Source organism: Polyodon spathula, chromosome 10 (assembly GCF_017654505.1).
Source record: "Polyodon spathula isolate WHYD16114869_AA chromosome 10, ASM1765450v1, whole genome shotgun sequence".
Taxonomy (NCBI): domain Eukaryota; kingdom Metazoa; phylum Chordata; class Actinopteri; order Acipenseriformes; family Polyodontidae; genus Polyodon; species Polyodon spathula.
In genome coordinates this window covers 29199219-29213817 of record NC_054543.1, presented here as the reverse complement: position 1 = coordinate 29213817, position 14599 = coordinate 29199219, and the positions used below count along the sequence as shown (strand labels likewise).

The 14599-nt window shown below is 37.5% G+C and overlaps 1 protein-coding gene across 2 annotated transcripts in view; it reads right to left on the bottom strand.

The window, feature by feature from the left end:
• The window catches only part of LOC121322067 (serine/threonine kinase 11 interacting protein), an 80003-nt gene extending 68611 nt beyond the window's left edge, over nt 1–11392 (bottom strand). Inside the window, exons 1-3 of one of the 2 annotated variants that reach the window (XM_041261556.1) lie at nt 11258–11392; nt 3472–3565; nt 323–525 (exon numbers count right to left, since the gene is read on the bottom strand). In XM_041261556.1, the coding sequence (XP_041117490.1) occupies nt 323–525; nt 3472–3538 (270 nt within the window). In that variant the 5' untranslated portion in view covers nt 3539–3565; nt 11258–11392. Of the gene's footprint in view, nt 1–322; nt 526–3471; nt 3664–11257 lie in introns of those variants that run through there. The other variant, XM_041261557.1, reaches the window with a different exon arrangement.
• Nucleotides 11393–14599: the final 3207 nt, after the last annotated feature.

Sequence of the window (14599 nt, the reverse complement as noted above, 5' to 3'; positions counted from 1 at the left end):
TTTTATTTATTGAAGACTTCAGTCTAACAGCTTCACCTATTGGCAGCTGGAGTTACTGAAGTATTCCCTTCATAGTCACTATCTGGCATGGATCCTTCCCTACAGTATCAACTTCTCTATCATTAAGAAAGGCATCCCCAATTCAATGTCAAGACATTTAAATAATAATATGTAGTCAAATATAATGTGCTTGCGTCAAAGACATGTGGACTGTTATTTATTTTATTAATGGTATCTTTTTCACAGCTATCTGAACAAAACTTATGACCCCTTGGAGTCTGTGCCCTAAAGATTTTGGACATTGTGTTACCCTGCTGAGTACCTTGAGGGAGATGGTCTTCTGCAGCATGTCGAAGAGGAACTGCACCTGCAGCATGGAGGCTGTGTCAGCCGGGTGGGAAGGCAGAGCCAGGAACCCATGCTGGTGTTTCCGTGACAGGAGGTGCTGCTCAAACAGGTGGGTGAGGTGCTGGAGGCCAGCAGCCTGGAGAGTCAGGGTGCTGGTGCCCTCCAAAACTGTGTCTCCTACAGGGAGAAACACAGACCTCAGCACAACCTCTGAACTGTGGCTAGAGTTCCATTTTCATCCGTGTTACATTTTTATTTACTGGGCTTTCTTACCAAATTACGGTAACTACCACTATTTTCCCTTGAGTATTTTTGGTTTTTTGTTTATACACAAGTAGTAAAAAGTTATGTCAAACCATGTGTTCCATTTGTTTTTCACAATCAGCTTGTATATTGTTTGCTGTTTCAGTCCTCACATCCTGATCACTCGGAAGTTTAACGCACCCCTGTTGCCCCCAATAGAGCTGTCAGGATCATGTCTAACCTACAAGAAGGCCCTACATCTAGTACAGCCATGTGCAACCATTAACAAGTCCTCCTGCAACACTCACCTAGTGGATGTAAGAAACAACACATTTGTTCCATGCACTACTAATGTGCAGTACAATAATGGTTAGACTCTGGTGTACAAGAAGTGCTCAGTTATACATGATTCTGTGAGCTCAGCCATATGGGGTGCTTTTAACTTCTGGTGATTTTTTTTTTTACAACCCAGAAGTCATTCTCTAAAACAACAAGGAGGGTACCTTAGTAAGAAGAACAATTATATTCAAACATATACCAAGTTGCTTTTTAAATAAAAAATAACAGTCCAATCCATTAGGCGTGTAACGATAATCGAATTATGTATCGATTGGGACCCCACGATAACAAATCGATAATATTTTAATTAAATCGAATCTTCCATGAAATTAAAAACGTGTCTTGATTAACTTACTGTAAAGAACGTAATCTGTGTTGTTGCTCCTAAAAGTTACTGAGAATTTGCGTCTGTGAGCAAATACTGGATGATGATGCAGAGATCGAGTAACCTGCTTTGTTACTGTATTTTATACATATTATTTTGTTTAAAATCAGTCCCAGCTGTAGCTGTCTGTTTTGAGGGAAACTATTAATATTTAACATTGCTACATTGTCACATGCCGCTGTTTCGATTTTTTTTTTTTTTTACATGTTCATTTTGAAACAATGCACTATTCGCAACCTTTTTCGTTTTTGATTTCTGTCTCAGTCTAAATGCCGTAGCTCGACATATGTGAGCCAATGAAACATTGCAGGTTGTACAAAATAGTTTGCCACCAGTAGAATGCAAAATTAGTGTACACTAATTTTGCTAAAATAATAATAATTATTATTATTATTAATTTTGGACATTCGAAAAATGTTTACTCACTTAATAATACCAGTTGAGGTCTCCTAGGATACTAAACCCGCCACGTATGCCCATATCTACCAATCAGTGAGGAGAGCCCAGAGTGGTTATTGGCTGCTGTTTCGTGTCAATCAATAAATCTTGTCCAGTTTTCTTTTTGAAATTGAAACAAAATTATAATTACATCAGGAACCCGGACCGATGCACATAACTTAATTGGACTTAAGTGCAGGGTATAAATACACAAAAGAGACGGTGAAGAATTAATTTTACGGTCCGTGCCACGTTTTTAACGGCTGTGAAATAGGTAGGGCCTTAGTAATGTACTGTTTAAGTGTAAGCGAATCCACGTGGGCGAAACACTTTGCTGAGCATGGGACTGGTAGATTGATTAGGCCTACACATGCATGAAAGATATTCTACATATCTTGGTTGCAATGTGGGCAGTAAGTCAATTAATAATAAATCCACATACATGAAAGAGATATTATACACATTTAAGTATAGAGACGCAAAATAAAATTATGAACCGGAGATGTCGCTGTCGAAAGTTCTGTGGCATCAAAGAGTAGGCTACCTCTAATGCAATGTTTGGAAAAATGACAATATAGTAGCATTCACTTAAGATAATGCAAATCTATGTGGATATGCAAAGTCATGTAAAGTTTTGATTAAAATATGACAGCAAAAAGTGAAATGCATTTCTTCAGCCGCAGCACACTGGAAGGGACAGTTGCTTTCACTAGCAGAAGCTGGGCCACGTAATTCATAAATTGTAACCAATAGCTAATTTAATTATTATTATTTTTTTTTTTGTGAAGCATTAACTCGGCAACAATTATTAGAATTTGCACAATAATTTATGTCAATGTTAGGATTTAATTTACAACACTGATCACTAAGCAAATACTAACAACATACAACATTATTTGTCTTGGTCATCCACCACATGGAAAAAAAAAAAAAAAAAAAAAAACCTGAGGTCTCACAACTGTTCTATTGCATGCACAGAAAACTTAACTTCTGAATGTGTGATTTGTTCTGTATTTTAAGATTCTGTCTCTCTCGGTCAGGTTTCAGTAGTAACAATTGTATATCCAATGACAAAGTTTAAAGAATAAATACAGTTCTATTGAATTTTTTTCCTGTACCTTGGCCCCACCTGGTGATTAAATCTTGTAATTGCACTTTGAGCAGTAATATTATATAATACACACACATACACACACACGCTAACATCTAATAATAGCACAAAATTCAAAGCATAAACATCCCTCACAACAAATATAATTTTAACATGAAAAAGTAAAATCGCCATAACCTACTTCCACAGTATGCACATGGACAATGTAAGGGAGACAAACACACAAACAGACAAATGGACAGCCATCTCCTTATATCCCCCAATTCTGATACTGCCATTAACTTGGAACAAGCAATGTGGTCTTTGTGTGAATGTCTGTGGACAGGCATATATCCATATAATGTTAACACACCAAATAACTTCACAATTGAATGGGTGGTATTATAGTGTCTTTGAGGCTTTACAAGTGTGACATACATGCATGGACAGACAGCTTCAGTTTACTAAAGCCTCATAGCAGTAGAGTATAATAAACACCTTATCAGTTATATTAAAATATAAAAAGTAATACTGTAAGCAGATTTTAATACAGCTGTCTTAACTTCAATCAAGGCAATCAAGAAAAGAATGCAAATGTCAAAAACGAAAACGTAGATTAAAACCCTACCACATTTTCGCAGTAGACTGGCCAGACCCTGCACCAGTGATATTCCGCCACTAGAGGGCGTTGACATCTTCTGAAACAGGTGCGCAAAGAGATACTGGAACCAGCAATGCAGAATTTAACCCCAAAAAGAAAGGCAAAACAACATTACTGTAATGTCCTTGTCCAGTTTTAATTTAAACTCATAACAATTGTAAAAAAAAAATAAATAAATAAATAAATAAATCTTTGTTTTCAGGATTAAAAGGGTTATGTGAAACAATTCCATAAAATCTGTCCTTTTTATTTCAATTTGGTACATACGGCAGGTTTTATGGACAGTTTTGAAAGAATAACCATTATACCATCAGGTATTTTAATTTTTAAATACATACCATACTAGGCTAAAGCTCTCACTTTGCATGGTAGTGTTCATTTCACTCCAGCACAGTCAAAGCAGACATTCGGGTCAGAAGTTGAAATTGATTACTGACAGGAAAGAAGGCATTCATTTTAATTTCATTCTAGCAGTGAAATGACCCAGAAAGTAAAGCCTTCCTGAAAGTAAGATATGAAAACAGAACTTTAACTATAGTATTTTATTGATTTATTTATTTTTATTTTTTTAATGAAAATGCTATAAAATGTTTTTCAAAAAGTTACAACTGGTACCTTTTAAATTAATCAATTTGCATGACTCATATAGGAATTTCTGGCATTCAATTCCTATCTGAAATAGTAACAGACTACCTAAAAATAAGGCATGCAAATGTAAAGGAAAATACATGTCTGAAATGCATGATAGGTAGTACAGAATGTAAAAAAAGAAGAAATGGAACAAAGTAGACATTTTTCATGAAATCACTACAAACTGGAATTTGGGTCACAAGACAATAAGGTACTGTGCATTGTATTTTTGCACTGATATAATGTTGCACTATCTGGCACATTAGTATAGTAACATGTTATCAGTTGAATACAGAACATAGTGTTCTGTATCATTTTTAATTTCCATCAACCCTGTTGCAATCAAGACACTGCTGAAATTCTTACTGTGCCTGGTATGGCTTGGCTTTATAAAAACAGATTATGTGCAGAGCTTGCATGTGAAGCTACTGTATCACTGTTCAAAAAGGAAAAACTCCTTGCAGACTTTTCAAAAAACATTAACAATGTTGGGATATTAAAAGTAACCATATTGAATCATATTGCTAAGCTATTTGAGTCACTGGGTTGGATGTGTTGGACAGCCCTGAACTGTACCATTATTTGAATGCTTTCACATAGTAGCCATTAGAGTAATGTGGGTGTTTACCATTGGGACCAACTTCTGACTCTAATGCTCTATTTTTTATTTTATTTTTTTTTTTACAGCCAGCAAACGAACTCATACATTCATTAGAAGTAATTTTAGTGCTATAAAGTTGCCGACCATGACGCTCTGAGGGCTGAGCAAGCAGCAGGCATGCAAACAAATGAGATTGGTTTTAATATTTAAAGAAACTCTTCTAAATCATTAAGAGTTTTTGGCATAGCTCTTAAAAAGCAGTGGCAGGTCAAAACTCAGAACAGCAGCAGGATGGTAACTGAACTACAGCAGTCAGCAGAACCGCTTATAAAATTAATAAATTCAAGCCAACACACTATTTTTGGTTTCTGACTCATCTATGGGGAAGTGAGGGCTGCATCAGTTATATAAAAAAAAAAAAAGAGGAAATGCAAGTTAAATGCAAGCTACCTACTTGAAATAAATCCAAAATCCTCCATATATTCTGCTTTAGCTGTGGGTTTAATCTGATTCAAGGGTAAAGCTTTAGAAGCATAGAACTTGGGTGCTGGATTACAGAGGTTAAGTCTTATAGAGGTAGACAGTAACTCACTGTAATAGGGAGTACAGTGATTACTACATTACAGCAAGATATTTTTTAACTATTAACAAGAGTTAAATAAGTGTAACTAATTCACCTTTTTGTTGTATTGAAAATAATATTTTTGGTTTTTCACACTTTAATTTGGGATGTGCAACTATTAAAACTTAATTAAGGGTACCATGTTTTGGAATTTATAACTAGAACTGCCTTACAACTAAATAAAAGCTTTGGTTAAAACGAATACAAGTCTGTGATCATGAACTGTAGCTATTAATTTTTTTTGTAATAAAATGGTAATGTTTATAGCTTTGTAATACATTATGCATTTCAATGAAAATGTGTTAATATTTCTAAGATAACTATTTTAATATATTATAAGGGATGGGTGGGTATTTATTAAGGGAATTATTTTTAGTTATATTTATTATGCTGACAACAGTATTGGTATTTGGTAGCTGCTGTATTTATAATAATAATACAGTATATGGGATTTTGGTTTACATGAACTAATCTATTTATCTTGTTTTATTTATTGTAATGTGCTGTTTGCATGCGTTGGTTGTATGTGTGTGGTGAAATATATATATATATATATATATATATATATATATATATATATATATATATATATATATATATATATATATATATATATATAGTTTTTGGTTTCTTATGAGCACAGGGACTCCCAATGTAAATTAGCTTATAGCCAAGTCTGGGTACAATACATCTTGTGTCTTGTCATGAATGTTGGAAATTGTACACTGTCCCTGTTATATACAAAACTCTACAGATCAAGTTGCTGCTGGTTCTTTGTCATTTCCTGTTCTGTAGATCAGACTCACTAGCTTGCATTCAGCCCTTGTGACTAAAGTTACAGTTCTGCACAGGTGCCAGGATGCAGCAGTATTTGCATATTCTGAATTAATTCTGTTAATTTTTTTTAAAAAAGCGCTACGAACCAAAATGACTTTCATCACACTAAAAATGACAAGTAATGTTAATATTTGTAAAGTTAACAAGAGGTATGAAAATGTATTTGTTTAGAACTAAGGTTAGGGCATTAATAAAATTCTGTAATGATGCAAAGTTATCATTTGGTCAGCTTGCTTTGTGATTTCAGCAGGAAGCAAAACGGGTCATTTGAGGTGATGTAGACCAGTGTTTTTCAACCAATGGTACGCGTACATTTACTGGTACGTGACAGGCGTGCCACTGGTACGCACCGACAGTTCTTTATGACAATATGATTAGTCAAAACACAATGCTCCCTCAGTCGCACCATCGAAATGTATCAATTTGTTGGTACCACTGAATCACAGACAAATGAGAAATTATGAAGCAGGGCTCCAGGACTAAAATGGTCACAAACTGTTTAGGGGTTTGGACCAAAACTGCTGCATCTCCCTTTAAAAGCAATATATATATATATATATAATTATACAGTGCCTATAGAAAATCTACACTTCCTTCAAAATGTTCACCTTTTTTTACTTTATAGCCTGGAATTAAAATGCATTAAAACAGTTTTTGTTTTTTCTACACATCCTACCCCACAACTTCCAAGTAAAAAAAAGTATTCTAGAAATGTGTAGAAAATTAATTAAAAATAAAAATGCAAATAGCTTGGCTGGATGAGTGTCCACCCCCCTTGTAATAGCAATCCTAAATTAGCTCAGGTGTAACCTAATCACCTTCAAAATCACACACCAAGTTAAGTGGCCACCGCCTATTAAATTGTAGTGATTCACATGATTTCAGGATACATTCAGCAGTTCCTGTTGGTTCTCTCTGCTGGGTAGTGCATTTCAAAGCAAAGACTCAACCATGAGCACCAAGGCGCTTTCAAAAGAACTCTGGGACAAAGTTGTTGAAAGGCATAGATCAAGGGATGGGTATAAATTAAAATATCAAAGGCCTTGAATATCCATTGGAGCACGGTCAAGACGATCGTTAAGAAGTGGAAGGTGTATGGCACCACCAAGACCCTGCCTAGATCAGGCTGTCCCTCCAAACTGGATCACCGAGCAAGAAGGAGACTGATCAGAGGCTACTAAGAGGCCAATTGCAACTTTGCAAGAGCTACAGGCTTTTATGGCCATGACTGGTCAAAGTGTGCATGTGACAACAATATCCCAAGCACTCTACAAATCTGGCCTGTATGATAGGGTGGCAAGAAGGAAGCCATTACTCAAGAAAGCCCACCTTGAATCCCGTTTGTAGTATGCAAAAAAAACAGAGATTCTGTTGCCATGTGGCAAAAAGTTCTTTTGGTCTGGTTTGGCACAAACCCAACACAGCGAATCACCCAATGAACACCATCCCTACTGTGAAGCATGGTGGTGGCAGCATCATGATATGGGGATGTTTCTCAACGACAGGGACTTGGGCACTTGTTACAGGGACACAAGGGGAAATGAATGGAGCAAAGTACAGAGATGTCCCTGAGGAAAACCTGCTGCCCTCTGCAAGAAAACTGAAACTGGGATGCAAGTTCACCTTTCAGCATGACAACGACCCAAAGCACACAGCCAAAGCTACACTGGAGTGGCTAAGGAGCAAAAAGGTAAATGTCCATCAGTGGCCCAGTCAGAGCCCCAACCTAAATCCAATCGAAAATTTGTGGCATGACTTGTAGATTGCTGTCCATCAATGCTCCTCAAGGAACGTGACAGAGCTTGAACAGTTTTGTAAAGAAGAATGGTCAAATATTGCCAAATCTAGGTGTTGGTAGTGACCTATCCCAACAGATTCACAGCTGTAATTGGTGCCAAAGGTGCTTCCACCAAGTATTAACTCAGGGGGGTGGAGACTTGCCATTTGTGATCTTTCAGTTTCGTATTTTTAATATATAATTTTTTTCTCAATAAAAACTTTTTTTCCCTTAACAGTGTGGAGTATGGTGTGTAGAGAAGTGAAAAACAATCCTCATTTAAATGCATGAAACTCTGAGGCACTGACACAACAAAATGTAAAAAAAGTTCAAGGGGATATAGACTTTCTATAGGCACTGTGTGTGTGTGTGTGTGTGTGTGTGTGTGTGTGTGTGTACAGTGGCTTGCAAAAGTATTCAGACCCCTGACCAATTCTCTCATATTACCGAATTACAAAGGGTACACTGACATTTCATTCTGTTTGATATTTTATTTTTAAACACTGAAACTCAGAATCAATTATTGTAAAGTGACACTGATTTTATGTTGGGAATTATTTTTAAGAAAAATAAAAAACTGAAATATCTTGCTGCATAAGTATTCAACCCATGTGCTGTGGAAGCTCCAAGTTTGCACCGATGAAAGAAACTGCCCTAACGAGGACACAATTACCTTACCATTGGCCTCCACCTGTGACCATTAAAGTTGCTGTCACATTTTCTGGATAAAAACCCCGCTGTTGAAGGATCATTGGTAAGGCTGTGAATCTGAAGGAAAATGAAGACCAAAGAGCATTCTACAGAAGTTAGAGATAACGTAATACAAATGCATAGATTAGGGATGGTGTACAAAATAATATCCAAGTGTTTGGATATCCCAGTGAGCACAGTTGGATCAATAATCAGGAAGTGGAAGCTGCATCACACCACCCAGACACTGCCAAGAAAAGGCCGTCCCTCAAAACTCAGCGCTCAAACAAGGAGACTTGTGAGAGAAGCCACAGAGAGGCCAACAATCACTTTGAAGGAGCTACAGAGTTCAGTGGCTGGGAGTGGAGTAATGGTGCACCAGTCAACCATATCAAGAGCTCTGAATAACACTGTCCTGTATGGGAGGGTGGCAAGAAAGAAGCCGTTACTCAAAAAGTACCATCTGAAAGCATGTCTGGAGTTTGCCAGAAAGCATGAGAGTGACCCAGCTGCGATGTGGGAAAAGGTTTTGTGGTTAGATGAGACCAAGATAGAGCTTTTTGGCCAAAACTCAAAGCGCTATGTGTGGCGCAAACCTAACACTGCCCATGCCTTGAGACACACCATCCCTACAGTGAAGTATGGTGGTGGCAGCATCACGTTGTGGGGATGCTTCTCATCAGCAGGGACTGGGCATCTTGTTACAATCGAAGGAAGAATGGATGGAGCAAAATACAGGAAAATACTGCAAGAGAATCTGCTTCAGTCCGCTAAAAAACTCAAGCTTGGGAGGAAATTCACTTTTCAGCAGGACAATGATCCCAAGCACAAGGCCAAAGCAACACTGGAGTGGCTCAAGAACAAAAAGGTAAATATGCTACAGTGGCCCAGTCAAAGTCCTGATCTCAATCCCATTGAGAATCTGTGGCACTATTTGAAAATTGCGGTCCACAAGCGTCGTCCAACCAACCTGAACAACCTGGAGCAAATCTGCCAAGACGAATAGGCCAAAATCCCTCTGACACTGTGTGCAAAGCTGGTACATACTTACCCCAACAGACTTAAAGCTGTTATTGCAGTGAAATGTGGATCTAGCAAATATTAATGTGTGGGGGTTGAATACTTATGCAAGCAAGGTATTTCAGTTTTTTATCTTAAAAATATTGCCCAACATAAAACCAATGTCACCTTACAATAATTGATTTTGAGTTTAAGTGTTTTAAAATAAAATATCGAACAGAAAGAAATTTCAATGTACCATTTGTAATTCAGTAATATGAGAGAATTGGTCAGGGGTCTAAATACTTTTGCAAGCCACTGTATGTATGTATGTATTAAACTGCATATCACATGTTTTAATAAACTGGTGTGCGAGAAGTAAGGTAACAATTTGATAGAATAAAAATGCTTTGAAGTGTAGAGAGAGGTATATTAACCCAGCTCAAAGTTTTGAGTCATCACACATGGATTTTTTCGTCTGTTGCATCTTGTATCCCAGATATAATAGATTTAGTTTACCATAAGGAGTTTAAGTACGATTTAATTGCACAATATTCCATTGTTAGATAATAAGCTGATAATATCTCTTCAAGCAGACACAGTAGTTTAACACCGTTACCATTATGTACAACACTATGTAGCATGAGTTTTGTACTAAAGCAGGTTCAGCTGTTGCAGGGAAAACAGCCGTTTATTTATCAAACTGACCATTTAAAAAATGTGAAAGCACAACTCACAGAAACACTTGGGTCAGTAATTAGGAAGTGTACTATGTACTGCAGCTTACTTGACTGCAGTAAACAAAACAAACAAACACCATTTACTAAATTTATCGCTCAGATTGTGCAAATGAAAATGTGCTTCCTGTGGTGTACTTAATATCGTAAATATAGCAGAACGAAGTCACTGCAATTTAAACTTGTTTTTTTATTGACGAATAAACGGTACGTAAATTATAGAGCTGTCTGTGTTACATGCTGACACTAACACTAACACTGAGCATTGGAGCTGCAGCATGCTATTTCCCATATTACAACAGTACACAATTAAAGGTGTGGTCACCAATTCCTTACAAAACACTTGCAAAATATAAAAAAAATATATAAAACATGCTGAGTTCATTGCAGATATCAGCTGCATTGATTAACCATTCAGCAGAATGAGGCAACAAACCAGGCTGTAATGGGGTAGGTCTCGGTTTTACAACAACAGTTAATATTGCACATAGCTATTGGTATACCTGGTGGACCCTGCTGGAAACACTGGTAAATGAGATGAAAACAGACGATACCACAATGTTTTGTTGTGGTTTGTATCATTCACCTCTCCAGTGGTCTAAATTTGGAGGCACACAGGTTCTGAACATCGCAACGACTGAATGCGGAATGTAGCCAAATCTGTATAATTCATGCAAACGGAGCAACGTATTTAATAAAAGGCAAACGGTATAACTGGGGAAAACAAAACAAAACAAAAAAACACGACAGCCTACTCTTCCTCCACCAAGTAAAAACAACTATCACCGGTACAGTATTATCTTTTGGTAGAGTTGTATAACACAATCATTGCGTATTTATTTACATAAATGTCACCTTACCTCGTTAATATAATAGTTATTATATTACCTAGAATCCCAACAGTGTTTCTGCATTGACCCCCCGCTAATTTATTTTATAGCCCATCTCCTTAAAACAGTGTTGCATTTTGAAACATCACATGATCCCTGAATACCACTTCCTGAAACATTAGTCATTGGCAAAAGGACCTTTCAACTTTTTACTTCACAGAGTATAGTTTGCGTCACCGTGTCAGTAAGTTCACGGTTATGAGTGTATTTCAAGCATCACTTTATTCAGTTACCTATTGTAGTTGCGGCTAGTTGTACTGTATCTGCAGGAGGTATTTTCGTGTAAGACAGATGTAAAACAATGAAAAAAGGAAGTTAGCAGGGTTCTTTTTTTTTTTTTTTTTTTTTTTTTTAATACTTTTTTATTAGACAAGTGGTCGAGGGAGAGCACCATGCCTCATATGTCTTATGTGCCACCTTCCGTCGTAGTCCGTATTCGGGTTATATGCGAGGAACGTTTCCTCGACCACAGTACCATTTACACCCCCCCCCCCCCCCCCCCCCCCCCCCCCCCCCCCCCCCCCCCCCCCCCCCCCCCCACCCCCACATTTCTGACATTTCTGATAAAAACAAGTCGAAATTTGATTAGAAAGTCTTCTTGAAACATCCTGGAAATGTCAATAGGCAATGTATACAGTAACCTGTCAAACACTTTGCCTGACCTTGAGACATTAGTAAAGCTCATCTCTCAAGGCCTTAATTAGATTTGACAATGCAATCATGTGAGTGATTTGCTGTGCTGGGTTGGCAACTTATCACGCCTAGTTAAATGCTTGGTTATATGCCTGTGCAATGATTGTGATGTATTGCAGAGACTGGATACAGGTGGCTTCTTTGAGTGTACAGAAGAGTTTCATAATAGCGAGTGAACTGGTTGTCTCCAAGTATGCTCGATGTGTCCTATTTTGGACCCCTTATTTTATTATGGTGTCTAAAATGATTGCGGCCCTAAAGCACTTTTTAATTTGTCTCTATCAAGCTCTTTCTTTGTATAGTTTACTGTACACATTGAAAAGAAATTGTATTACTGCAATAATTGTAGCTAACAAAATAATTACCTGTTTTGTGTGAAATAGGTCTCAAATGTGCATTTGTGAATGAAACATGTTATAGCACACATGTATTTTCATGTTAAATCATGCTATCTGGTACTACATGAGGTTAACGGGAGCTTTCAGTTCCTGTGCCATATTATCAAGTTACCTCTTTGCACATGCAGCGTCTTCTGTGTCAAAGCATGTTACTGGCTGAAAGCATGCCAGTCAATAGCAGAAGGAGCTGGTTGATTAATGACAGGATAAAGCCATTGAAGGGGTGGGTACAATATCACCATTCAGATGAAATGGATAAGCAAGTGCAACACTCTTAAGGCATGGATTGCAAACAGATTGTTTTAACCAAATATAGAATTAAAAAAAAAAAAAAATCATGTTTTAAAATTGAAATACAAGCTTACTCTAACGTGTTTATTTCAAAACTGGACATATAAGACTTGTATAGTGAATGGAAGTACACAGCCTTTAAGAGCTATGTTTCATCACTTTAATGACCACACTATACCTAGTACAGAATTTGAGTTCCACAGCAAAACAGGCATATTGTTGCAAAGTGAACTGAATATATTTATAGGACTGTTTAATAATAAGTGCCCTGTAATTGTAACTGATATTATTACATAATCTTTTCAATGTCACCTGTTAAACAAGCCCCTGTTAAACAAGCCCTTTTCTATCAGAAACTGAAAGAGATTTTAAGCAGCAGGGTTTGAAAGTTCTTCTTCTAGCATCTTCTAAGAACATTCTAATTAGTACACTTAAAATGTGAGAACCCATGCTTTGGCTAATCTGTTAAATTTCGTTTAGTTTATGCCTTTATTCAGGATTTAAAAAAAAAAAAAATACATTGACAAATATAAGTAATTTGTAATGGAGATCTGCAGTAGAGTGTCAAAAAGAAACAGCTTTACATCAGATTGCAACTTAAATGTCATAACAACTACTGGCCAACAGGGGTCCTCATACAATGGACCACTGCAGTAAAGTTATGTTACATTTCTTCATATTATATGGAAGGCAGTGACTGAGGACTGAGCCCAGGTATTGAAAATCTATACACCAGAACTTTCTAGGTCATCTCACCTTAGCAATGTCTTCTATGTCAAAGCATGTTATTGGCTTGTCAATCGATACAGCTGGTTGGTTAATATAATGAAAGAAGCCATTAAAGGAGTGGGGATAAATCCATCCTCCAGGTGAAAAGACCAAGGAAGTGCAGCACTATCTGAAAGCATGACAGGCAAACAATCTTCTTTAACTTACTGTTATATCAGATATCATGTTTAAAAAAAAAAAAAAAAAAAAATACAAAAAAAACTGTGACAAGTGTTTCTTTCAAAACTGCACATAGGATACCTCTATAACTCATGGAAGTGCACAACAGGTAAGATTTATGGCATTGATGCCCACATCTCCTCCATGGTCAAATCTTCCTTCTACCATCTTTGAAACATCTCCAAAGTCCGTCCCTACCTTTCCCTCCCAGATGTGGATACTTTGTCATGCATTTGTCTCCTCTCGACTTGACTACTCCAACTCTCTATTTGATGGTCTCCCGGCAAGCACCATACACCGACTGCAGCTAGTTCAGAATGCCACTGACAGGATCCTTATCAAATGTAAAAAAACTTGATAACATCACCCCCCGTCTTGCCCAGCTGCACTGGCTACCTGTAAAGTTCAGGAATATGTTAAAAACTCTCCTGCTCATCTACAATGCCCTTCATCATACAGGTCCAGAGTACCTCCTCAACCTGCTGACCCGTTATGTCCCTGCCCGCAAGCTGAGGTCCTCCGACTCTGGCCTGCTTGCTACCCCCAAGCAAAAGTGCACCGCACTTGGAGAACGCTTGTTTAGCTTCATGGTTCCGACTCTTTGGAACTCTCTTCCAGCTTGATGCGTGATGCACCCATCGTCGCTTGCTTTAAATCAGCTCTCAAGACCCATCTGTTCTCTCTTGCTTCCCATTCTCTTTAAGCCTGATATCTGCCATTAGCTGCTGTATTGCCGCTACTATTTCATGTATTATGCTTGTGATGAGTCAAAGGGATTTCGGTCTGTGATTCAGCCTCCCGACAGTAGATGGCATCAAACCAACTTGGGACTTCCCTTACCAAGATCTCGTGACCATGGCAAAAGTCATCTTTTGAGGGGCGGCACCTTCACCCCTGCACTCCTTCCCTCACACCATTTTGTTTTCTTTTGTTATTTAATTATTTTGTTGTGTATAGATAATAAAAATAAATTATTTTATTT